At 39.7% G+C, this 27,880-nt stretch overlaps 1 protein-coding gene and 1 long non-coding RNA gene across 2 annotated transcripts in view; one reads left to right on the forward strand and one right to left on the reverse strand.

Moving 5' to 3' along the window:
- Positions 1-27,880, forward strand: part of KLHL1 (kelch like family member 1) — a 250,133-nt gene that overhangs the window by 68,518 nt on the left and 153,735 nt on the right. The window contains exon 2 of the mRNA XM_066987863.1: positions 8,516-8,698. Within this exon, the coding sequence (XP_066843964.1) occupies positions 8,516-8,698 (183 nt within the window). The remainder of the gene's footprint in view (positions 1-8,515; positions 8,699-27,880) is intronic.
- LOC106046404 (uncharacterized) lies at positions 11,933-26,973 on the reverse strand. The gene is made up of 2 exons (XR_007167699.2): positions 26,465-26,973; positions 11,933-12,376 (listed from the first exon to the last, which is right to left on the reverse strand). It is a non-coding gene; the product is annotated as an uncharacterized lncRNA (long non-coding RNA).

A 27,880-nucleotide genomic window follows, 5' to 3' on the forward strand; every position in this document is an offset into this window, starting at 1 on the left:
AAAAGTTTTATGATGATAATTATGTATTCATAATGAAGACAGTGTTTCCATATTGCATTATCAATTGGGTAATTAAAGTATGCATGCACTGCAAATACTTTATGAATACTTGATTCATGTATTATGGTTTCTTGCTTTATGTATTTGTCTGCCATAAGACCTTTGTAGTCCATAAATCAACAAATTAACAATTCTTTTTTTTTCTTTTTGACTTTTCATTTATTGTATTTATTTATATTACATATGTAATGGGAAGCAAGAAGTATGTTAAATATAAGGAATTTAATATGGTCATTGACACAGATTTATTTGTTTATTATTCATACTTGGAGTTAAAATCTTTAACTGAAAATGAATGGTGAAAGAGCATAATGATTTTGTTGGGACTGGGAGGGAAGAGGAAAGAATGCATGCCAGAAGATGCAGTAGCCTTACTCCTGGTCTGAAGCTAAACTGATTCCTTGCAGTAGGAATTTTGTCTACTTCTCTGATATTAAAAGGAAAGAGAGGGGAGGAAAGAAAAGCAGCTGGGCCATACTGTGATGAAAGAGGCTCTCTTGAGACTTGAACTAGAAATAGAAATACTAAGAATAACTCAAGGAAAGGTTGTTGAGCTTCTCAGTTGTTCTCCAGTAGCATATGTATTCAAAAATGGAGGTGACCAGTGACATCTTTCCTGGTTTCTGTTTTTTAGAAAGAATGGCTTGCCTCCTTTCAGGTGAGTGAATCATTGTGTAGATTTATATGCATCTAGTATCTGGTTGCTGGGCTTTATGCTTATAAGCTCTCTTTTTCCTGTATCCCCCACAATTAAAAATAATAATAAATTCAGTCAGCAAGATTCAACATGACAAAAGACTGTTAGAAATATGAATGTGGAAAATACACCAGTAAATTTCCAAGTCAATAAAGTGTATCTAGGAGAAGTATACATTCATTTCTGTTAATCATGAGGTTTCCAATACCATCTAGAACAAAATATTCCTTCTACATGGGCATGCAAAGCTGAAAAGGCCATGAATACACTGTTAGCTGTGGGGGGGAGACAGAGCAATCCAGCAGATTGTCAGCATCTTTTCTCTGTTATTGCATAGAAATATTATTTAAAGTAAGAATAGGTCTGCCTATTCTGAAAGAAAAGAAAGAAAAGAAAGAATAGAAAGAGAGAAAGGAGAGAAAGAGAGAGAGAGAGAGAAAGAAAGAAAGAAAGAAAGAAAGAAAAAGAAAGAAAGAAAAAGAAAAAAAGAAAGAAAGAAAGAAAGAAAGAAAGAAAGAAAGAAAGAAAGAAAGAAAGAAAGAAAGAAAGAAAGAAAGAAAGAAAGAAAGAAAGAAAGAAAGAAAGAAAGAAAGAAAGAAAGAAAGAAAGAAAGAAAGAAAAGAAAGAAAAAGAAAGAAAGAAAGAAAGAAAGAAAGAAAGAAAGAAAGAAAGAAAGAAAGAAAGAAAGAAAGAAAAAGAAAGAAAGAAAAAGAAAGAAAGAAAGAAAGAAAGAAAGAAAGAAAGAAAGAAAGAAAGAAAGAAAGAAAGAAAGAAAGAAAGAAAGAAAGAAAGAAAGAAAGAAAGAAAGAAAGAAAGAAAGAAAGAAAGAAAGAAAGAAAGAAAGAAAAAGAAAGAAAGAAAGAAAGAAAGAAAGAAAGAAAGAAAGAAAGAAAGAAAGAAAGAAAGAAAGAAAGAAAGAAAGAAAGAAAGAAAGAAAGAAAGAAAGAAAGAAAGAAAGAAAGGAAGAAAGGAAGAAAGGAAGCTTAATTGGTGTATTGGGAAAATGTGGCAAGATTTTGCAAGGTTTTGGTAGCATGGGGGGCTGAAGGGCTGGCCTCTGTGGGGGGAGCCCAGCCCCATGTCAGATCAGAGCCAGTTTTCAGCTGGCTCCGAAAGGGATCCGCGGCTGGCCAGTGGATTTGGTTGGGCCTCTGGAAGAGCAAATTTAAGAAAAAGAAAAGCTGCAAGAGCAGCTGGGAGGGAAGAGTGAGAACATGTACAGGAAACAGCCCTGCTGACCCCTTGGTCAGTGCAGAAGGAGGGCAGGAGGTGCTCCAAGCACTGGAGCAGAAGTTCCCCTGCAGCCTGTGGAGAGGCCCCTGGTGGAGCAGGCTGTCCCCCTGCAGCCCATGGGTCCCACACGGAGCAGATCTCCACGCTGCAGCCCGTGGAGGAGCCCCCGGTGGAGCAGGTGGATGTGGCCTGGAGGAGGCTGTGGCCCATGGAGAGCCCCCGCAGGAGCAGGCCCCGGGCCGGAGCTGCAGCCCGTGGAGAGGAGCCCACACAGGAGCAGGGGGTCTGGGGGGAGCTGCTACCTGTGGGGGACCTGTGCTGGAGCAGTTTGTTCCTGGGGGTTGGACCTTGTGGTACAGACCCATGTTGGAGCAGTTCTTGAAGAGCTGCAGCCTGTGGGAAGCCTCCGGAGGATCATTTCCACCCCACGTGGAACAGGGGCAAGGAGTGACCATGAGCGGCGGAGATGAAGTGTTAGGGACTGACCGCAGCCCCCATTCCATGTTCCCCTGCGCCGCTTGGGGGTAGGAGGCGGAAGAGGGTGGATGGGGGAAAGTGTTTTTATTTTGCTGATAGTTTTCACTGCTCTAGTCTGTTATTAGTAGGCAATAAATTACATTAATCCCTCTATGCTGTGTCTGTTTTGCTAGTCATGCTATCTAGTGAGTGATCTTCCTGTCCTTAGGCCCATGAGCCTTTTTTCTTCATGTTTTTCTCTCCCTGTTCTTTTGACCAGGGGGAGTGAGAGAGCGGTGTATAACTGAGCTACCTGATAACCTGGAAAAATTACAGTCTGAACAAACTCTTCCTTCTCTAATCCTACTTCTACTTTTTTTTTTTTTTTTCTCGGTAGTAAAGAAGAAAATACATTTTTCTCCATAGAAGCAGTTTCAGTATAGCGTAGTGGTCCCTTCTTAGTGTCCTACTTATTTTTCAGAAAGGCTGCTCAGTCAATTTGTCTGAGGTCACACGATAAACTGGTAGCTAATATTTTTTTATTGAGGCTTGTAAAACTCATAAGAAGCGCAGATATGCAGAACAACAGTGGAATAATACGTATTTTTGCTAGGCATACAGACTATATGTCTATACATACATGTATAAGTCTGTACATAGTGTCTGTATTTTTTCTTTGTGGTGTCCAAAGAATAAGTTTCACTATGAGTAGTAACGCAATTTACGATGTAGTAATTTCTGTTGCCATTTTAGTTTTCTCATCCTGCAGTATCACCCCTTTGATCCCCAGATTACACGTTATCTGTTGAATGACAAATATGTCATCCACATTGGCCTCTGTTTAAAAATACTATTCTTGCGTAGAAAAAGAATCTCAGAAACAGCAATAATGCATCTCTGAGCTGAATTAGTGTAACTAAAAAGTCCTATTTGATGTTCTGATTATTTTTTTATCTGCTATTCTACCTGACTTTGTCTGTTATAAAATAAATTTCTAACATTCTGCTGAAACTCCTGGTATAACCCTCAGCTGCAAATATAATTGCTGGTAGTGTAGTGAAAAGCATGTCTTTTGATCACAAACAGAACTTCAAACTTACTGTTGCTTTACAAAAATGATTTAAAGTCTTTATAAAACTGTCTTTTTTGCATTTTTGCAAATGATTAGTAACGAAATTCATGACTTTTGACAATCTATCTCAATTTGGTAAATGCAGTTCCACATTTTATTGATTTGTAAGCATTCATTAAACAACTTTTAGAGAACAATTTGTGAAGACTTTTTTGTGTTTTTACTTATTATAAGTTTATAATAACATTTATTATTTCTTTTTATACTTTTGCAAATGTTAAGTAGCAAAGCCATAGTTTTTTGTTTGTTTGTTTGGTTTGGTTGTTGTTATTGTTGTTTTATTATTTATTTACCGTATTATATATACTCATTAACATTGAACTGTTCTGGGATAACTTTGCATGATCAATCCTACATAAATGAAAAGGAAAAAAAAAAAAAAAAGTAAAATAAAGCAGGATTTTGTATTCCAGTAACAATGAAATCATATGACATTTTCTGAGTAAAGAATTCTTTACTTGAGGCAAGGCTTTCAATAGAAGGCATGAGAAATAAATTCCAATTAAGTGAGCAAAATACCCAAGTGTTCTGTAAAGTACTCTGTATGGTGTTTAAGTTCTACTCTTTTCTGCACCTCAAGAATGAAAACCATTTCTAAATCTAAGCCTCTGTTTTCAAAGAGAAACACAGTTTAAAGTCATATGAATTCTCTTATTTCAAAATTTGTTGCAGTTGGTGTTTTTCCTTTTAATACCTATTCAGAATACAGTTTTAACTACTGATGTTTACTATTGCTTTATTCAGACCTTTGCAACGCAGGAGTGGAGTTTTACTAGTGTTTACTACTTTTCAGTTTCCTGAGAAGAAAGATACAGGTAGTTAAAGCTACCTGTACCTCTGAAGTCCGTTTTTCCTGGTATTTTCTCTTTAATTCCCTTTCAGCATTATTGTAAGTGAAGGGTTTTCATTTTGGTATTATTTCTGTCATAGCCTATTTATGTGTAAAGTCAATGACCAATAACCAAGGCTGAGTAGTATGTTATTTTTTATGAGTAAACAACTGTACAAGATGCAGGGGAGAGCAGACTAGATATCTACGTAATAACAGTAGGATACTAACTGGTATCTTAGATATGTTGATATCTTCTGATGTTTTATTTCTGCTCCACTTGAATAAATCTAAACTTGGACAAAACGACCAGAGGTCTTAAAGGTGAACTTGGTCAATATGACCAGTCTCTAGGAGACCTTTGGCTAGGATGCATTTTCCTTTTTCCTTACAGTGGGATGAAGAGATGTTAAATTGAGGGAAAAATCAGTACACACTATTATACTGGGATTTTACAGCTGTTTTACCTGTTCTTTCAAAGTAAGGAGGAGGTAAAAGTTGATTAGAGAATAGCACTCTTGTTCAAATCAAAATGTTTTTTTCTCAGAAAAGAGGAACACTGTGTAGTCAGATGCTGTAGATCCTCAGAGTTAAACTTTGATTTCTGTTTTCTCCCTTTTAAGATCCATTAGGCTCTAAGACTGAATTTCCTCATCAACAGTTTTGGGTTCTTCTTAAACCATTTCTTTTTTGAGGACTGCATGTCATCCTGAACTCTGAAAATTAGTCTGTATAAAGTTGCTGGGGTAATTTTTTTCCCTTTCTGTTTTACTTGGTATTCATTCTGGTTTCCCATTTCATAAGGAAACATTTGAGATTATTGGTCATTTGCAGTGTTGATAATTATTGTAGCCCTTTTATTTTTCTCAACCTGTAGTATCCCTTCAGTAGCATGGTCATAAATTTGTGGAAGGTTTGGTTTTCTTATTTCTTTACTGTTAACCGAATTGTTTAAACATAAAAAGTGTTTTAGACTGAACACTTTTTCTGTTTGAAATTTTGTAATGAATGTTTGACATTCCCACAGTAAGTTCAGGTTTTGTACTTACCAACTAAGAAAATTACGGGAAAAGCCTATCTGGAGTCTTTTATGTTCAATGATTACAGAATAAGCTTTCCATCCATTCTGAGGTATGAAAGTACTAGAAAGTGTTTTGAAAAATTCAGACTCTTCAGGTGAATTTGTGCTGGGGTTGCTGCAGAATGCAATCAACAAGCGTCTCATTGAATATGTAGTTTAGATTGCCTGCACCTCAACAAAAACAATATAGGCAAACAGGAAATGTTGTTTTCATATCACTAATTGGTCATATAAATGCTTTTCATGAACTGGTACAAAATTAGTGGTCTTTGCTCTTTGAAGCTCTTTAGTTCCTATATTAACAAGCTGCTGATTGAATTTAAAGGATTGATATTGCAGACAGAGCATTTGTAGTGAAAAAGAGTTTCTCAAAAAGGATCAGTAGCAGACTTTTTATCTGGGCTTTCTTAGAAAACAAAAGATTAACTTATTGTCTTCTACTAAGCTTATTATGTGCTAGTTTTTGGGATAGTAATTTAAAATGTTCTGGGCCTTCAGAGCTTGTTTTTGGGTAGCCATTTAATGACTTGTTAAGTGGCAGATATACTGATGAATTTGAGGGTAGAAAGTGTTGTTTATAAATGGCAAGCAGGCAAGAGGACAAAATTTGTGTCAAACGCTGTCTAGTGATTCAAAGACAAAATGACAAATCTCATTTCAGCCCAATCTAACTATATAGAACTAGCATAAAAACATAAGTTTTTCTGACCTGAAAAGCGTAGCATATTTAGAATAGCCAAGAGGCAGGATTAATACCTTATCTGTTCAACTGTAAGCTGACTTAGACCAAATTCTGATTTAACAAACAATATGAATCCATTCAGACCTGCTCATTCCTGTTGTTTTCCTTTCTCAGAATTGTTGCTGTTGTCATGTCTAAATTTCTTGGAGGAAGAGTAGAAATGTGTCTGTTTAACCCTACCGACTCCATTTATTAGGCACTGATTTCTTTCTTGTAAATTACTTGTCATTCTAATTCTTCAGCAATAAAACTGAAGAAGTATGCATACAGCCACGACAAAGCTGAGGGAAAATAATTGAAAGAATAAGTTGAAATCTCTTCCAACTTCCCATACTAATGAGCTCCATCTTTACATTTTTATGTGAAAATATTTGTTGATCATCCAAAGATATGAAAATAAATTTGAATTTCTGTTCAACATGATTGGCAGTCCAGATAGGACAGGAACACATATAAGCAGATTATGTCACGTATGGAAATAATACATTTATTGTATTCTTTAGGGGGAGCTCATAAGAGGTATCTTGCATAAACTACTTGAACATATAACATGGTGAATATAACAGAATTAAGGAAATATTCTTTTCTAAATCACCAATTCATAACTGCTTCTGTTGATAAATTATGGCTAATAAAGTTTTGCCAGTTCAATTTCTTATAGACTCTTGGTTTATACCCAGGGTAAACCACCCACCCAGTGGTTCAGGATCACATATATGGTAACCTTACCAGCATATAAATAGCAATATTGATTAATTTGAAACAGATGATGATTTCTCAGGGTCCAATTTAATTCTATGCAAGTGACATTAATGTGGGTAATAATTTTAAAAGGTAACTTACACTAATACCTGTATATGACACAGATCAGGGGGTGAGATACAATGGTAACTGAGTTGGTTCTGTGTAAAATTATCTGCAGGCCACCTCCAATTTTTCAGGCTTCTAACTACTTTAAAGGAAGGTTGTGAAATGTAGCAATTACTGTGACAGAAAGATGAACTAGCCTTTCCTCTTTTCCCATGTAGACCCTCATACAATAACTGTAGGACATTATGCAGAACACCTTTGTACAAAAAATAATTCAAAAATAAATCACTGGTATATGTCAAAAGTAAATACTGTTTTTCTAAACCATATTATAGTCCATCAAGAGTCAGTAAAAATATTAAAGTTTTTTTTTTCTAAATAACTGTATTTCATATTATCATAACAGCTGATTTTTTAATTATCCGTATGCATTTTTCAAATGTTTCCTGCACCAGGATTGCAGACAGCATTATCTAATAGGTCTATTAATACTGTTCCCAATGAACTCAAAGTTTATATAATGAAACTGCTATGTTATTACTGTAAGTTATCAAAATTACTTACACTCTCTCACCACAAGATACATAAAATCCTGTGGCTTTCATTTGGAAAAATCTCATTATGTATTTGTAAAAGAAGGCACTTGTCTGTGTCAGGAATTATTTTGAAGTACATAGTTTCCTCAAGGGCTAGTGCTTGCTAGCAAATTTTCTTATTTTCATTAAAGTTCTGAACCAGAATTGCTGAACTGAGTAAATTTGAACTAAGTAAATATGACTACAAAGTGAAAATATATTTCCATTTTTCTCCCATTTCTATTTTTTTTTTTTCAGTTTTTGGAATTGTAGATATCATTGTCTTTGCTGGCTAAAGTTGCATTAATAAGCCTTTTAGCTAAAAAGTTGGTTTGCATTTTATCATTATGGAAATATTCCCAATTCATCACATGTAAAATCAATTGGAGTTTTAATTTTCTTTCCCGACTGGTAAAATTTCCATGTTTTTTCCATTATTCCTTTATCTTGTGGATGCATATTAATGATGAAACAGAAAAATAAATAACTCTTTAAAATATTTTTGCTCTAAAATGCTAAACATATGTAAAGAGCCCAGTCATATTCTGATAATGAAGATGCAGCTGTTGTGTTAACCTTAACATGAATATACTGAACATCTGTTTGTTGTTCATATTTGTATTTTTAGTATCTTTATCAAAGAAGAAAGAAATACATTATTTCCATGTCTGTGCTAAAAAACAAACAAGCAAACAAACGAAAAGCCCTCTTTCACTGTGAAAACTTACAACTCGTCCCTTACAGTGCAGTAAAAATTTTCCATCTTGTATTTCTGATGATGAGAATTGGGAAGGATGCAGTGATTGCTCATATCTTCTAGAAGTTTGCAATGAAGTCTAGACAACACCTAGACATTTTGGTCACATCTTATCAACACAGAGTTTCTTTTGTGCTTTTCAGACTGTCAGCAGCCAGCCATCCCCTGTCACGTCACTGTGACATGGATTCGAGTAGTTCTGAGGAGTTCTACCAGGCTGTTCACCATGCTGAGCAAACCTTCAGAAAGATGGAGAGCTACCTGAAGCAACAGCAGCTCTGTGACGTTATTCTGATTGCCGGGAATCGGAAGATACCTGCACACAGGTAGGATGTAAACACAGGATATTGAAACTGACAATAAATATTCTGGATCTGCTTATTTCTTAGAACAGGATTTTCTGTGGCCCCTTATGTATGCTTCCCTCTTTTTTTTATACAACACAAAAATAAGTGACTGCAGAAGGTGATATTTGAAGGTTGGGCATTTGAAGGTGTTGCGGTTTAACCCGGTTTAACCTGGCTGGCAGCTAAACACCACACAGCCGTTCGCTCACCCTCCCCCCTCCCTCTCTGGGATGGGGGAGAGAAACGGGAAAGTGAAGCCGGTGAGTTGAGATAAAGACAGTTTATTAAGACAGGAAAATAATAATAACAATAACAATAACAATAACAATAACAATAACAATAACAATAACAATAACAATAACAATAACAATAACAATAATAATAATAATAATAATAATAATAAGGTACTACTACTACTAATGTCTACGAAACAAGTGATGCACAATGCAATTGCTCACCACCTGCTGACCGATGCCCAGCCTATCCCTGAGCAGCCGGCCCCCCACCCCGGCTAGCCACCCCTATATATTGTTTAGCATGACGTCAGATGGTATGGAATACCCCTTTGGCCAGTTTGGGTCAGCTGTCCTGGGTCTGTCCCCTCCCAGCTCCTGCTGCACCCCTAGCCTGCTCGCTGGCAGGACAGAGCGAGAAGCTGAAAAGTCCTTGGCCTGGTGTAAGCACTGCTCTGCAACAATTAAAACATCAGCATGTTATCAGCGCTCTTCTCATCCTAATCCAAAACATAGCACCCTACCAGCTACTAGGAAGAAAATTAACTCAGTCCTAGATGAAACCAGGACAGAAGGTCTTTTGCACAGATTTCAGTAGTTCAAGTAGCCCTCAACTAGCAAACTTTCTATTATGGGTGTGCCAAACTCTTCCTGCTCTGATGGTGTTCATCTGTGAGAATGGAAATTTCTGAAATTAGATGCTGTACAGATACACTGAACACTTTTCAGCTTGAGATCATGACACACCAATAAGCCCGTCATACAGGGTCTCTCAGACATGTATAGTGAAATAATACTGAACACCACGTTCATATTAATTGTTTATTTGAATGAACTTTAAAACGTCTTAATTACTTGCAATGATAAGTATAAAAATAATATATAATCATTTTAAAAATTCTAAGATGATCTACCCCATCCCTGGAGGTGTTCAGTACCAGGTTAGATGATGCCCTGGGCAACCTGATGTAGTGGGTGGTGTCCCTGCCTATGGCAGGGGGTTGGCACTAGATGATCTTTGAGGTCCCTTCCAACCTGAGCCATTCTATGGTTCTATGATCTGGTATTAAAACTGCCAGTATATATGAAACTGCTTGATTCTGGATTGTAATTGGAGGTTAAAATTATTTGCTTTATTTATTTGGTTATTTGGTTATTTGCTTATTTGTTTATTTGGCTATTATTTGCTGAGGTTTTCATTTTGGCTGTAGTCTTTGACTTCATACAGACAAATGAAAATGGACTCCTAAAATTTAGATTAAAATACACAGCATGCTTTAGAGTTTTAAGGTAAGAAATCAAATACTTTTGCAATAAAACTCTCTTGAAGGCTGCAGCCTACAGGTGAACTGTTCCTTGCCTGTGCTCTGGTTTCTCTGCTGAGGCAGTAAATCCAGAACAGGACTATGGTTGCCCCTTCAGGAAATCCTAAACACAGCCAATATATTTTTGAATTCATACATTAACTGTTTGGTGTAGAGGAATACAGTAAGGTCACCTTGTCAACTTGAACATTGCAAAGATGGACATTGAAGATGGACACAAAGTTTTACAGAAAGTTTGCATATTATATATACCAAATTTCATAATGAGAAAAAAAAAAAGTGGAATATGCAGGGCTGAGAAGTCAAAAGTATTGTTCAAATACTAATAAGTAAAAGCAAAGAGAAACCTTCATTAAAGTATTTAAATAGCCCCAGTAATTAAAATGAATGAGAAAATAACACCACTTAACAAGCAATAACAGATCTAGGTAGTTTGCAGCACAGCTGAAGCAGAGTCCGTGTAGTTTCAGATTAGTAGCTGTAATAAACATAGAAATCTTTCTTCTCTTCTTTCTGCTCTTTTCATTCTTAAGATTTTGTTTCTATTCTATAGTGTTAAGAGATTCCATTTTTACTGTTTCTGTCTTGGCTTGATATACTCAGATTCCCAGATGCCAGCAAAATCCCCAGTAATTTCTACCCACTGAGCTGGTAACTGACTCTGCTCCTGTGTTCCAGGCTTTTTACCACTATTAAAATGCATCTGACACCTTATGCACCCCTGGTAGTTGTCATCTGATGTTGCTTTTATCTGAAACACCAGGATTTTTCCCTTATGGGTATAACAAGTACAAAGAGAATAATATTAAATTTCAGTCTTGCTGTCCATCTACATTTACAGTGTTCCAGAGCTGCAGGATTTGCCTTAAGGTGCTTTCCATCAAGAAAAAAGAAATAGAGGGGTAATGACCGAAGGCCTTCTAATCTGTGTCCAGTTTTACATCCCTATATATTATTGAATTAATGGAATTTTGTAGAAAACAAGAGAAATTGGTTGTTCTTCCTCGACAGTTACTTGGTCTATTTTTGCTTTTCATATTTTCCAACAGAGATGAGATAAAAAAAAAATAAAGCAAATGCAGTGCCTGAATCTACATTCTTAAACTGGATGGAAAAAAATACCTACTAGATACACAGGAATATTATGGGTAGTTTTCCCTGTTAAATATAGTTTATTTAAAATACTCAACTATGTTTTTACCAGTATATTTTTTTGCCTACTTTATTTTGGTAAACTGCATAGTTTGTAGAGAAAGAGACAGAGTAAACTGCAAGTTTTTCTTTTAATTAGTTTAGCTCATTCATCCCAATATTTTTAAGACAGCTGTTCATGTTTGTATTCCTCCCTGTCAGTAGTAAATTTAATTTCACATTTGTCATTTCAATTCTACAGCATATCTAAATCCTTCTGGAGCTAGGCAAATACCTTAATAACGAGAGGATTGACCATGAAATAATAACCAAAATCTGATTTAGATTTTCTAATAAACCTTCAGACAACTTTCTATTTGATTTTCTACTTCTCTGTAGTCTGCAGTCAAAAAAACAGATATCAAAGAATTGGCCAAAGAACTGTTGAATTATGAAGAACTGAAAACCTTATGTTCTGAATAAAATGAAATGTTGTCCAACAAGTAAAAATGAAGAGAAGGGTGTTCTGAATTTTCTGTTTATTTTATAGTGTTTGCTCTATTTTGTTTTAGACAGGTGTAGCTGAACAAGCACAGAAGAAGGCTTTCTACTTATTTTTACCTTGGCTGTTAACAGTCCCAGAATATAATTTTATTTGGAAGAGAACTACTAGAGTCTGATTCAACATCCTCTGTTCAAAGCAGGTCCAAGTCCAAAGTTAGATTAGCCTGTTGAGGGTCATTAAATAGTGGCATCTGTGAAGGTTCCTCTTTTGACATCCTCTTCCAGTTTCTGATTATCCTCATTGTCTTTAGTGATCCAGCATGTAGATTCTATTCAGATTTGCTCCATGATCTTTTTGGTTCAGGAAAATCCGACTATAGTTACCCACATCTTTCTTCCTGAGGACAGAGACATGGAAATAATCTTTTTCTCAGTCTTGAGAAACATCCCACAATTGCCATTATCTGTCAAAGAAAAGAGAACATCCTCTCAGTGACATCGTTGAGCTCTCTCAGCCACTCCTCTTTGAATATATCCTCTCTGGTCCTATGGACTCATCTAATTCACTTAACTGCTCCCTGAGTACATCTTCCTCTGTCGAGAGTGATACTTCATACCCTACACATCCTGCTACTAGACATAAGGACCTGAAAGCAGACTATGTAAAAAAACGAACAGACTAAACATTGACAGGTCCTGTCTATTATTTTTTTTCCAAGGGTATTCAGAAGCATATCCAGCAGAGTGCCCCCTCTAATTAATGTTTTATGGAAAGTAGGATAGATAATATTTATATTGTATTCCTAAGAACATATAATAAGACTGTTTGTAGAGCAATGGATGATTGGTATATGTGGAGTTTATAAATTCAGTACTACATGTTAAGTAGAACATTTCCTGTACAAAATTTATAAAATCTTATCCAAGATAAAATCAACCCTTATCAACAAAAATCCTCCTAAAACTACTTTATTTGGGGCAAATTAAAGCATATTACAAACCATCATTCATACTGAATGCTAATAGAAATTAATAAAAACAAAATACTCAAGATTATTGCCTAAAATTATGATTTTTGCTTATTTTCTCCCCTTTTTAAAGATTAATTTAAAAAAATGCAATTAAAATTAATTTTAAGATTAATTTAAGAAAATGCAATAGATTTAGTATGCTACAATATAGTGCAATAAGAATCAGTTTTTGAAACCAGGGCAAAACTTTCTCTACTTTTCAATAAAAAGTATGAAAGTGATATTTTTCTTCATTTTCCTCCAATTTAGGAAACATCAAAATGGCAGTGTAAAAAAAAAAAGCAGAGTTTTTTTTTTTTATGTAATAATGTAGTCTCAATAGTTCTATTTCTATAAAAGTTAAAATTCAGTTAAAGAAATGCCAGAATATTGCATCAAAAGAAGTGAAAGACAAAAAAATAGTTATTCTGCTATCAGTTCTTGTGGATCTCTCTAGACACCTCCACAGTTTGTAACCTCTATGTCATTTCTAGTTTAATTCCTCATAGTAATTATTCTTTTTTTCCTATCTTCCAATAACTTTCATAGGAAGAATATCAGGCAAGCTCTGGCCATGGCCTGAATGCTGCCGAGGTAATTTTTGGCACTGCTATTTATTTCATTTTTATTCTTTTTTACATTTTTATTCCTCATAAATAAGGGTAGAATGTTACACTAAAAGGTAGATCATAAAACATTATCATGGAGCAATAGTTTCCCACTTGGAGGTACCACACCAAACTCTTAGTCTTATTATAAGAGCTTTTCAGTTTTTGGTGACTCAAACAACTTTAAAGTTAGTATGTGCAGAAGCTTTTTGTTGGCTCCTGTACTGTAATGATGAGAAGGCATTAAGAAGGGATACTGAGAAAGTAGGAAGACCTGTAACAGCCATTCCAGAGGGGTAAAGTAAATGACTTTTAAATAAAGTTAAAAAAGAAGTAAAATCCAATTTTATTTCTGCATTGATTTAACATGTAGAGATAATAATAAAACATAAAAATGTAATATACCCTAAAGAGAAAAAATGCTTAGTAATAAGTTCTCCTTTCTTCTGTTATGCTGCCACACTATTAACAGTCTCTCTTCTTTTAATAATGTTATTAACATAGAGTTTTTAGTTTCTCCATTCACACACTGGAGATGCATAGTGGTTTTTTTTTTTCATTTTCTTTATTTCATATTTAGATTATAGCTTCTTCAAGACAAGAAACGTAACTTCAAAGTGCTTGTAATGAAAGAAACTTGGGCATTGCTGTTACAAAACAAGCAAACAAATAAAAACACTCTAAACGATACTTTCTACCTGTATCCAGGTTGCAATCAGTCAAATGCAATTGCATCTAGATGTCTAGTTGCAGTTGCAACTAGATTGCATCTAGTAAATGTCATCTGAAACACATACGAACACACACAAAAAAAGGGAGTAGATGCTGTGCAGAACTACGGTGACATAGTCAAAGCAATCAAAAGTAGAAGAAATTTTTTAATTAAGCAATAATCTCACTCATCAAAAGGAAAATAAAAATGTAGATTTGCCACAAATAATTTAGATGTTTTGAGTAAATGTAACTCACTCGAATTGCATGGCATTTCAATACTGTAGTTTCAGTACAATACAGCTGCTGAATAAACTTCAAAAAAATACTGTAAAGAAAACAGATAAAGTCAAGGTAAATGATTGATAGGCCTTTAAGATTTGCATTGGAGAGTTCAATAAAGCCCTCAGTCAGCATTGCCTAAATGTTACAGGCAGCTCTAAATTCAGACTCTGGTTTAAACCATTAGTTAAAATTTGACTGCTTAGAACAATACAGGGTGTCAATGTTAGCAGAAAATAAGTGTTACAAGTTTAGAATCTACCAATTCGTATTCAGTTAAAAAGCTCCCATATAACAGAGAATGAATTGCAATATAAACAGAAAAATCAATGAAAACAAAAAATGAAAAAAAAAACAACTACAAAAATGACTTACATCTTCAACTTGCAGTTCTAACTTTCACTGCACTTGGTTAAATAGTGCAGTTAAAAAAAACACACCAGATTTTGAATGGAAATAGACCAAGAAATCAAGTGCCTTTTTTTTTTTTTGGTTGTTGTTTTTTAAAATTTTCAGTTATAGCTGAGCTTATCATGAGAAATCTGAGTTGCTCTGGTGATTTGACTTAATATCAAACAAATGTAGGCATCTTAGCTCTCCTAGATGTTCAAGATAAGGTGCAGGAGGGACTCCTACTGTGGCAGTAAGAGTCCGCATGGCACAGAAGGGGTAGGGGATGTATGTCAAATAAATAAATGCTTTAGTATGACTACTCAAAGCTTTCTGCAAGTATTTGAATGGAACGTGAAAAACGTTTGTATTTTTCCACTCAAAATTTATTTTTTTCATCATAAATACTAAAATAAACTGAACCCTTTATGGATAGTCAGCTCTAATGTAGCATAACATTTACTTGCTATCATCCTGATAAGTTTAATAAATGTTTTTCAGCAAATGGCAATGTATGTTCTCCTTTTTAGTTCTCTAAGGAGAGAGGCCCACTTTTTCAATATATTTTGAGTGCTACTACAGAGAGGTGAAGTTTATGAAAATAACGGCATCATTAAAATTTTGAGATAGAAATTGAGAACTCAGAAAAGAACATAAGAAGTTAAGCTGGAAGGAGAGCTAAAAAAAAAAAAGGCAGAGAAAGAAAGTTGGTATAAAGGCAAAAGTTGAAAGAAAGAGAAAGCACAATATCCAGGTCTAAGACTGTTTATTGCATTACTCAGTAACAGACGCTTGTGAAAACAAATTTAGTTGATAACATTTTTTTTTTTTAAAGAAAGAATATTTCCTGATACTGAGAATGGCATTAATACTTTCAAAGGTTTTTCTTTGGTCTCCACAAGGAACTCTTCTGTTTTTATTTGTATATAAAAGACATTAAAAATCTTAAATTCATATAACTGTATACTATTTAAAGATTTTGCACAAGCATAAATTGGCCTTGAATTGTGAACATTATTTTTGAAAATTTGAAGTTGGTTCTTCAGTTAAATTTTGGTTTCAATTTTGCCATGTGTGTAACGTTACCATAATCAGTGAAGGTCTATAGTGTAAGTTACCTAGGCACCTGTGTCTGACAGTAACTGAGATGCCCTAAGCCATCTGAGGGAGCTGGTGCCGATGACACAGTATATGGAAAGTCCCTGTGGAGAGAAGGTTGGAGTCTAAGAGCCATCTCATTCATTTACTTGTGTTTGATAACTCAGTTGAGCCCATAGTCTGGAGCATGGAGAACTGCTGACCAAGAGTGTGTCTTCTTCAAGATTAACTGTTTAGCAAAATGTAGACTCCACCAGCAGTTATCAACTAAATTTCAGTATTGTCACACTTCTAGCCAGGAAGATAGAATGGAGGGAGACCAAATAGCATCAAATTGTATTTTGTTTTTATATTAAATACAGGAATCCACTTTCTCTAACCTAAAATATTAAAGGAAAAGGTGAAAATCAGTTTGTAAGCTACCTACTGTGACTACCAGGACCACTATATATCTATGTTGCTCATTGTTCCCTGGCTCATGCTGATTTCTGAACCATGCTCAAGAATGAGCCAAAGCTGCACCAGAGCTCTTCCAGGACTGTGTATGTTGTTTAATAATACAGATGTTGGCACATGGCATCCAGAAATGTTCCACTGTCCTGTTCAGTTTGAGTTCAGTTTGAGGGCTCAGTATTAGGGCCAGTCCTCTTCAATATCTTTATCAATGACCTGGATGAGGGGATCAAGTGCACCCTCAGTAAGTTTGCAGACGACACCAAGTTAGGTGCACGTGTTGATCTGCTCGAGGATAGGAAGGTTCTGCAGGAGGATCTGGGTAGGCTGGACCAATGGGCTGAGGCCAACTGTATGAAGTTCAAGAAGGCCAAGTGCCGGGTCCTGCACTTGGGGCACAACAACCCCAAGCAGCGCTCCAGGCTGGGAGATGAGTGGTTGGAAGGCTGCCTGGCAGAGAAGGACCTGGGAGTACTGGTTGATAGTCGGCTGAATATGAGCCAGCAGTGTGCTCAGGTGGCCAAGAAGGCCAACAGCATCCTGGCTTGTATAAGAAACTGTGGCCAGCAGGGCTAGGGAAGTGATTGTCCCCCCTTTACTCGGCTCTGGTGAGGCCGCACCTCGAGTACTGTGTTCAGTTTTGGGCCCCTTTGGGTTGAAAGGTCTTAGAAAGAAATTAATGAGCAGCATTCAGCTACCTAGTCTCCAAGATTCCTTGGATCATGCTGCCTGGCTTTCACCATGTGGTCTGAAGGGTTCAATGTTTTCATAGGTTTGCACCAGCCCCTTACGGATGAATTGGATGGCCTGAAATATCTGAAATTGGCACGTGACATCAGTGTTTAAGCAATTGATTCTTTTCTCAAATTGAATGGTTTAAAGGAAAAAACAAAAACAAAAACAAAACATAATGTTAAAATAGAATATATATATAATAATTAAAAAAATAAAAATAAACAGAATTAGATTAAGATGGTGACAACTTTGCAGCGAATAGGTAGATATCATAATGACAAAGGAAGCCATACAAGAATAACTTGAGTCAGCAAGACATGACAGCCTGCCACCAAAACAGAGGTTGAAGATCACATACAAGGACACAACCAAACTGAACTATATGGAGGAATGAGGAATGAATTTGAATTAATAATGATGCTATGTTGTATCATCTTTGTACAAAGAAGTTCTAGAATAAAAGAGGAGGATGACAAATAGACCTAAAAAAATTCTAAATGTTTAAGCAGTCATTTATTCTAATGACTTCACATATCTACCTCTGTACTTTCATCAAACCTAAGGTCTATGTTTCTGACATTTCTTCTGATAGTTCAAAGGAGCTAAAACTAAACTTTTCTTTCTCCTGAAAGCTTTTTACCACTTTTTCTTTTGGAGTTATAGTGAATAAATATAATCATTAAGCATACCAGTAGAAGATCATAGTGGATTATTTATGATACATTCAAATATATATGCTATGTCTGAATATGTGTTTTTTCTTCGGGAGAAAAGCACTGAACTCTGCATTGTATTTGTATCATAATGGATCTTTATCAGCTCTTATCTTCATCACTGTGACATTTTACCTCTTTTCCCCATTCCCAAATTTTGATAATCGCTTAGATTAATATTTCTGTCTTCTCTCGCTCTTTTTTTTCATTCCTCTACTGGTTCAAAACAGCACAGAGTTCAAAGTACTGGCTGTAATAACAGATACCTTTAAAATTAACACAAGGACACAAACTGACACAGGTAAACTGTATTAGACAACATATTTTGTTATCAAGTCTAGCAGCTGTGGTATGTATATTACTTGAAGTCTCTGGAAAAAAGAAAAAAAAAACTATTACAGACATTGTGTGCTTGGTGAATACATAGTGGAAATGACAATGTCAGATTTGTGTAACAATCCTAAAAACATTGTGTCAACTTAAGAGATGCAGTGGTTGCAAAATCATGTTTCAGGATCAATAGGATCAATATCAAATATTGATCAAAGGATCAATAATAAGGATCAATTGACTGTATTTGCACTTAAATGTCTGAGAGACAGTGAAAGAATTAAAAGAAGAAACAAAATGGAATAGAATGTGTCAAAAGGCATGGTCCCGAGGGCAAACAGGGCATCAATCATGTGTGGTGGTTTTACCGGACTAGGCAGCTGAACGCCACAACCGCTCTCTCACTCCCCCTCCTTAGATGAGGAGGGGAAGAAGTAAAGGAAAGAACAACTCACAGGTTGAGATAAGGATGATTTAATTAAAGGAAAAAAGAAATAATTATTAAAGAAAGATTATTATTAATTAAACAATTTAACTAAACAATTTAACTAAACAATTAACAATTTAACTAAAGGGGAAAAAAAAGAGGGAAAGGGGAAAAGGGAGGGGGAAAGGGAAAACTAAACAAAACAAGTAAAGGCTATGTGGAAGTGCAGAGGAAAGAAATTACTCTCTACTTCCCACAAATGAGCAATGCTTGACCACGTCCTTGAAGCAGGGCCTCAACGCACGTAGCCGGTGCTCGGGAGGAGGACAGACGTTTTCACAACGAGAGCCCACCCCTCCCCTCTTCCTCCTTTTTCCACCTTTTATTGCTGAGTGTGACATCATATGGTATGGAATATCCCTTTGGTTGGTTTAGATCAGCTGCCCTGGTGATGTTTCTTTTCTCATATCTTTGCCCACCCCTAGGGGGGTTAGAGAGAGTCCTGATGCTGTGCCAGCACTGCTCAGCAGCAGACACAACACTGGTGTGATACCGTTGCTGTTTTAGCTACGAGTGCAGAACACAGCACTGTATGGGCTGCTGCAGGGAGAGTTGACATCCCAGCCCGACCCAGTACATCATGTAGATGGTGTAGATTATCAATATCACTTACAAATTGTAACTGAGATATCTGTTATATAAAATTGAAATGTAATAAAACAGTATTTGACTATAGACAGAAAGGAACCTGCGGAAGGATCATTAGAGGCCGCACCTTGAGTACTGAGGCCGCACCTCGAGTACTGTGTTCAGTTTTGGGCCCCTCGCTACAGGAAGGACATGGACGTGCTCGAGCGAGTCCAGAGAAGGGCGACCAAGCTGGTGAGGGGTCTGGAGAACAAGTCTTATGAGGAGCGGCTGAGGGAGCTGGGCTTGTTCAGCCTGGAGAAGAGGACGCTCAGGGGCGACCTTATCGCTCTCTACAGTTACCTTAAAGGAGGCTGTAGAGAGGTGGGGGTTGGTCTGTTCTCCCACGTGCCTGGTGACAGGACGAGGGGGAATGGGCGAAAGTTGCGACAGGGGAGTTTTAGGTTGGATGTTAGGAAGTACTTCTTTACCGAAAGGGTTATTAAGCATTGGAACGGGCTGCCCAGGGAGGTGGTGGAGTCACCATCCCTGGAGGTCTTTAAAAGACGTTTAGATGTAGAGCTTAGCGATATGGTTTAGTGGAGTACTTAGTGTTAGGTCGGAGGTTGGACTCGATGATCTTGAGGTCTCTTCCAACCTAGAAATCTGTGATACTGTGATACTGTGATACTGTGTGAACTTTCTTGTTTCAGGTTTAACCTATTCTCTTTAGAATTCCATATGCCTGTCTATTGGCTTGAGAAGATTTTATTGTTTTTTTTCTCATTTGGTTTTATTATTACTATTTTTTAGCTGTTCTAGACAAAATTGCCTTTAAAATAAGTTAGTTTATAAATATTACTCAGATGGTAAGGAAGAAAAATGTTATCATGTAGTTCTGTCCTTTTATTTCTCAAAAATGAAATAAGCATGTGGGACAGTAACAATAACAGTTATAACAGGAAGTATGAGACAATTTATTAATTTAACTGTCATATACTCACTGACTGCTTCTTTGCACAATAAGTTTACATTTCTATTTTTTAGATTTTTTTTCTATTTTTTTTCATTATTAATGAGCTAATGTGGCACTTCTGAATTGCTAGCAAGACTCTTGCCCTATGATAACACTTCTGAGTGGATACTTAATCCCAAATTAATGCAAATATTGTTTCCTGTTTGTTAACTGCACAGGAGCAGATTTCACTTACAGAGAGGAGGAAAAAAAGGAGATTTCACTTAGAGAGGGAGAAAATCACAGAAAAACCCACAATATTTGCAATATTGCCTTTTACAGATTTTTTTTTTTTCTGTGTAAAATTTGTATCTTTTTTTCAGTTTGGCAGATACAGGTATCGATCGAAGTCTATACAGACATGTATATGTTTTTATATGTGAAAATTAAAAAAAATATATATAAAAATCTGTGATTTTGAACCCAGTCTTCTGAAAAATATAAAAATTCACTTTTGAATGTTTGAGTGAACAGTGGAATAATTCACACAAAACATATTTTTGAGAATTCGGTTTTCAAAGATGCATGAATTCATGATACTATTGAGACTTACTGCTTTTATGTACTGTTCAGATGACTGATACATAATTTGAGAATTTTGTTCTTACTAATTGAGATCTATTAGCCTCTTACAGCCTACAGATACAGAGATTAATCAAATAAAGTAATTTTACAAAGTTAGAATTGACAGATCATCCATTTTTTTTTTTTATCTGTTCCATGTTCAGAGTAATCTCATGGCTTGCAATGAAGGCACTAAACGTCTCTGCTTTGCCTATGTCCTTGTCTGTGAGGTGACCATCCCCATTAAGTAGTGGACCTATGTTTTCTCTGGTCCTCCTTTTTCTATTCACATATTTAAACAAACAAACAAACAAACAACAACAACAAAAAAAACTTTTTATTGTCTCCCACGGAGCTGGCCAGCTTCAACTCTAATTGGGATTTGGTCACATGAATTTTCTCCCTACAAATGCAAACAGCGTCCCTGTATTCCTTTCACATTGCCTGACCCTGCTTCCAGCAGCCATACACTTTCTTTTTATGCCTAAGCTCCAGAAGAAAATCCCTGGTCAGCCAAGCTGACCTTCTGCCCCGCCTACTTGACTTCCGATAGTTTGGAATTGCCTAATCTTGTGCTTTTAGGAGGCAGTGCTTAAAGACCGACCAGTACCGATGGATGCCAATGCCTTCAAAAGCAGTTTCCCGGGGACCTTGCTAGCCAGTTCCCTGAGCAGCCTGAAGTCTGCTCTCCTCGTATCTAGGGCTGAAGTTTTGGTGGCAGTTTTCCTCCTGTCACCAAAAATGTTAAAACTCAACCACTTCATGGTCACTATGAACAAGATGGCCACCAATTGCCACGTCTCCTGCAAGACCCTCTCTGTTCTCCAGCAACAGATCTAGGAGGGCATCTTTCCTAGTTGGCTCCCTTAGCACCTGCACCAAGAAGTTATCATCAAGGTGCTTTAGGAACCTCCTGGATCTGCTCAAGTTGGCCGTGTGGCAATCCCAGTTGACATTTGGCAAGTTGAAGTCCCCCATAAGGACAAGGGCAGTTGATCTCAAGGTATTTCTTAGTTCCACAAAGAATAATTCATCGGTGTCGTCATCCTAGCCAGGTGGTCTGTAATAGACTCCCACAATGACATCCTCCCTTTCCTCTTGTGGCAGGACCATAAGAGAAAAGGCAGGCCCCAAAGCTTGCATTCCATCCCCTCACAAAGGACAACGTAGGCTGGCAGCCCTGGTCCTCTTGCACACATAGCTGACCCCAGCCCCAGCTCCTGGTGCCACCTGGGATGTGTGGCACATGAAAAACAGATGAAACAAACCTCCTTAAGGCTTTAGAGATGAGTGTTGCCTTCGCTCTCCAGAAGCTCTCACATTCAGTTTTGTTTTCCGAACTGCTGCCATGGCCCTTTAACAAGTACCTTCTACCATTTCATACACCATTTCTGCTTTTGCAACAAGCCTTCTGTTCACAAACAGTGACGGACTGGTGGGAGATGTGGTGGTCGGGAGCTGTCTTGGGCAGAGTGACCAGGAAATGGTTCAGTTCTCTATTCTTGGTGAAGTCAGGAAGGGGACCAGTAAAACCGCTGTCTTGGACTTCCGGAGGGCTGACTTTGAGCTGTTGTCCTGGTTCCAGTTAGGACAGAGTTAATTTTTCCTCATAGTAGCTGGTAGGGTGCTATGTTTTGGATTAGGATGAGAAGAGCGCTGATAACATGCTGATGTATTAATTGTTGCAGAGCAGTGTTTACACCAGGCCAAGGACTTTTCAGCTTCTCGCTCTGTCCTGCCAGCGAGCAGGCTAGGGGTGCAGCAGGAGCTGGGAGGGGACAGACCCAGGACAGCTGACCCAAACTGGCCAAAGGGGTATTCCATACCATCTGACGTCATGCTAAACAATATATAGGGGTGGCTGGCCGGGGTGGGGGCCGGCTGCTAGGGGATAGGCTGGGCATCGGTCAGCGGGTGGTGAGCAATTGCATTGTGCATCACTTGTTTCTTACACATTATTATTATTAATACTATTATCATTATCACTATTATTATTATTGTTATTATTATATTCCTGTCTTAATAAACTGTCTTTATCTCAACTCACCGGCTTCACTTTCCCGTTTCTCTCCCCCATCCCAGAGAGGGAGGGGGGAGGGTGAGTGAACGGCTGTGTGGTGTTTAGGTGCCAGCCAGGTTAAACCACAACAGCTGTTCAGGACACTGGCTGGCAGAGTCCCTTGGGAGGAGGTTAGGAAGGGCAAAGGAGTCCAGGAAGGCTGGGCACGCTTCAGGAAGGAAATAATGGCTCAGGAGCGGTCTGTCCCCACGTGCCCAAAGACGAGCCGATGCGGAACTAGACCGGCCTGGCTGAGCAGAGAGTTGTGGCTGGAGCTTAGGAGAAAAAAGAGGGTTTATAATCTTTGGAAAAGAGGGCGGGCTACTCAAGAGGACTATAAGGATGTTGCGAGGCTGTGCAGGGAAAAAATTAGAAAGGCCAAAGCTCATCTGGAGCTCAATCTGCCTACTGCCGTTAAAGATAACAAAAAACGTTTTTACAAATACATCAACACAAAAAGGAGGACTAAGGAGAATCTCCATCCTTTACTGGATGGGGGGGGAAACTTAGTTACAAAAGATGAGGAAAAGGCTGAGGTGCTCAATGCTTTCTTTGCCTCAGTCTTTAGCGGTAAGACTGGTTGTTCTCTGGATACCTGGTACCCTGAGCTGGTGGAAGGGGATGGGGAGCAAAAAGTGGCCCTCGCTATCCATGAGGAAATGGTTGGCGACCTGCTACAACACTTGGATGTACGCAAGTCGGTGGGGCCGGATGGGATCCACTCGAGGGTACTGAGCGAACTGGCGGAGGAGCTGGCCAAGCCGCTTTCCATTATGTATCGGCAGTCCTGGCTATCAGGGGAGGTCCCAGTCGACTGGCGGCTAGCAAACGTGACGCCCATCTACAAGAAGGGCCGGAAGGTAGACCCGGGGAACTATAGGCCTGTTAGTTTGACCTCAGTGCCAGGGAAGCTCATGGAGTAGATTATCTTGAGTGTCATCACGCGTCACTTGCAGGGCAACCAGGCGATCAGGCCCAGTCAGCATGGGTTTATGAAAGGTAGGTCCTGCTTGATGAACCTGATCTCCTTCTATGACCAAGTGACGCGCTTGGTGGATGAGGGGAAGGCTGTGGATGTGATCTGCCTTGACTTCAGTAAGGCTTTTGACACTGTTTCCCACAACATTCTCCTCAAGAAACTGGCTGCTCGTGGCTTGGACTGGTGTACGCTTTGTTGGGCTAAAAACTGGCTGGATGGCTGGGCCCAAAGAGTTGTGGTGAATGGAGCCAAATCCAGTTGGAGGCTGGTTACTAGTGGAGTCCCCCAGGGCTCAGTGCTGGAGCCAGTCCTCTTTAATATCTTTATCGATGACCTGGATGAGGGGATCGAGTGCACCCTCAGTAAGTTTGCAGACGACACCAAGTTAGGTGCATGTGTCGATCTGCTCGAGGGAAGGAAGGCTCTGCAGGAGGATCTGGATAGGCTGGACCCATGGGCTGAGGTCAACTGCATGAAGTTCAACAAGGCCAAATGCCGGGTCCTGCATCTGGGGCATAACAACCCCAAGCAGCGCTACAGGCTGGGAGATGAGTGGTTGGAAAGCTGCCTGGCAGAGAAGGACCTGGGAGTACTGGTTGATAGGCAGCTGAATATGAGCCAGCAGTGTGCTCAGGTGGCCAAGAAGGCCAACAGCATCCTGGCTTGCATAAGAAGCAGTGTGGCCAGCAGGGCTAGGGAAGTGATTGTCCCCCTGTACTCGGCTCTGGTGAGGCCGCACCTCGAGTACTGTGTTCAGTTTTGGGCCCCTCGCTACAAGGAGGACATCAAGGTGCTCGAGAGAGTCCAGAGAAGGGCAACGAAGCTGGTGAGGGGTCTGGCAACAAATCTTATGAGGAGCGGCTGAGGGAGCTGGGGTTGTTTAGCCTGGAGAAGAGGAGGTTCAGGGGAGACCTCATCGCTCTCTACAGGTACCTTAAAGTAGGCTGTAGAGAGGTGGGGGTTGGTCTATTCTCCCACGTGCCTGGTGACAGGACGAGGGGGAATGGGCTAAAGTTGTGCCAGGGGAGGTTTAGGTTGAATGTTAGGAAGAACTTCTTTACTGAAAGGGTTGTTAGGCATTGGAATGGACTGCCCAGGGAGGTGGTTGAGTCGCCACCCCTGGAGGTCTTTAAAAGACGTTTAGATGTAGCCTTTAGTGATATGGTTAATGTAGGACTTGCTAGTGTTAGGACAGAGGTTGGACTAGATGATCTTGGAGGTCTCTTCCAACCTAGACGATTCTGTGATTCTGTGTGATTTCATACACCATTTCTTCTTTTGCAACAAGCCTTTGGAAGGAGCCCAGGACGTCACTGGGGGATCAGTCCAGCCGGTTTAGGCACCTACTCACACAAGGGATTCAGCAGGCTCCAGAAGGGAGCTGTTAACGCCTTACTTCCCAGGAAAGGAAGAACTGCTGCTTGCTGCCATGCAGTCCTCAAGGAGTGTGCGATGCCTGGAAGTGCTTCTGCGGCTTGCAACCTGCCGCCGCAAAACCATCCTTCCTGCCTTCTGCTGCCTTTGAGGTTGTCACAGGAGTGTGTGGCATGGCCGGCGCCTCATGGCCTCACAGCCCTCGCTACTGTGACACAGCAACCCCGGGGCAATGCGCCAGGGAGCAGCAGTTACTGGGATGCACCATGGGGACACAGCCCAAGTCCGCTTCCCAGCACTGCATAGCTTGTCCTGACACATACCCCTGGTTGACCTTCACATGGTGACTGACGAAAACAGAGGCAGGACCACAAGAAGAAAGATGAAACAAACCTCCTTAATGCTTTGGAGATGAGCGTTTCCTTTGCTCTCCAGAAGCTCTCATATTCAGTTCTGTTTCCCCAACTGCTGCCATGGCCCTTTAACAAGTACCTTCTACCATTTCATACACCATTTCTACTTTTGCAACAAGCCTTTGGAAGAAGGCCAGGAAATCACTGGGGGATCAGTGCAGCTGGTCTGGGCACCCACTCACACAAGCTGCTTCTCAGGCTCAACCGCTTCACCTCAGGTAGCCCACCTGAGCATGTTGGGGATGGGTGAGGCACAGCGTGAAGGCTTGTGCACTACTTGGACACCAGTAGTTTGCACAGCCCTGTGACGGGGCTTACAGAGCCACCACAGCATGTCACCAGAGACACAACTGACATTTATTCTCATAACTAAAAAACACAAACTCAGAAGCCTATCTATCTTTTCCTAAACATCCGCAGATTCTGCCCTAAGAAGAGGATTACCCCTTGGCATGTGGGTTTGGGGTCGACTTTCGCCATGCAGGGGTCATCCCTGGCCTTACACAAGCCATCCTTCGTCACATAGGGGTTCTCCCTCCCCCACACACAAACGATGAGCCGCCTCCACCACAGAGATCTCCTGGATGGCCAGATGTTCTTGGCGTCCCCCAGGGGCTCCTCCATCAATCTCATGGTGAGGCCCGACATGCCCGGTGGGCAAGGATGCTTGCCCGTGGCCTCCCTCCGCTCCCACTTGTGTTCCTCCTGCCAGTCCCTGGTGGGCAGCTGGAACTGCACGCGCTTTGGGGCGCTGCTCCTCTTACCTTTCCTGCGCAGCATGGCCACTGGGCCGCTCACCACCACGTGCTCCTCAAGGAGTGTGCGAAGCCTGGAAGCGCTTCTGCCACTCGCAACCTGCCACCACAGAGCTGTCCCTCCTGCCTCCTGCCGCCTCTGTGGTTGTCACAGGAGTGTGCGGCACGGCCGGCGCCTCATGGCCTCACAGCCCTCGCCACTGTGACACAGCAGCCCCGTGGCAACACACCAGGGAGCAGCAGTTACTGGGATGCACCATGGGGACACAACCCCAGTCCGCTTCCCAGCACTGCATAGCTTGTCCTGACACGTACCCCTGGTTGACCTTCACGTGGTGACTGACGAAAACAGAGGCAGGACCACAAGAGGAAAGATGAAACAAACCTCCTTAATGCTTTGGAGATGAGTGTTGCCTTCGCTCTCCAGAAGCTCTCATATTCAGTTCTGTTTTCCAAACTGCTGTCACAGCCCTTTAACAAGTACCTTCTACCATTTCATACACCATTTCTGCTTTTGCAACAAGCCTTTGGAAGATGCCCAGGAAATCACTGGGGGATCAGTGCAGCTGGTCTGGGCACCCACTCACACAAGAGATTCAGCTAGCTCCGGAGAGGAACTGTCAACGCCTTACTTCCCAAGAAAGGCAGAACCCCACAGTGCTCATTATCCCCATCCCCTTCCTGAAACTGTCCCAAGCCACAAAGAAGAACACTGATCTCAGGCTGCCTTCCAGTATTAGATATCATTACGGCAGTGTTTTCATTATGACTGGTTTGTGTAACTGTGAACTGATTAATGAGAAGTTTGGCTGTGGAACTGAATTACCAGAATCTCACACTTAAAGGCAAGGAGAGCCAGCGCTAATCTAACATGTAAACACAGACTTCCTCATAGATGCCTTTGCTGGGTCTGGCTGGGATGGAGTTAACTTCCCCCACGACACCCCATTACAGCAGTGCAGTGCTCTGCACTTGCAGCTCAAACAGCCCTGATATTGCACCAGTGTTTTGTCTATCGCTGAGCTGTGCCCCACCGCACCATGACTCCCTCCAAATCTCCAAAACCAGCAGGGGATGGGCAGGGGTGGGGAGGAGACATCACAGGGGCAGCTGACCAAAACTGACCAATGGGATATCCCATACTGTGTGGTGTCACACTCAGCAATAACAGCTGGGGAAGGGGATGGAGGCTCATTATCAAAATGTTTGTCTTCCCCAACAACCCCTACGTGTACTGAGCCTCTGCTTCCCAGGATGTGACAGGATATCGCTCATTGAAGGGAAGTAGAGAATAATTGTGTTCTCTCTTTGAATCTGAACAGCCTTTGCTTTATTTTACTTTATTTTCCCTGTAATTAAATTATTCTTACCTCAAAACTGTGAGCCTTCTTCTTTCCCATCATACTCCCCTCCACACCCCGGACT

This window comes from Anser cygnoides, chromosome 1 (genome assembly GCF_040182565.1).
Source record: "Anser cygnoides isolate HZ-2024a breed goose chromosome 1, Taihu_goose_T2T_genome, whole genome shotgun sequence".
In the NCBI taxonomy this organism is placed as follows: Eukaryota; Metazoa; Chordata; class Aves; order Anseriformes; family Anatidae; genus Anser; species Anser cygnoides.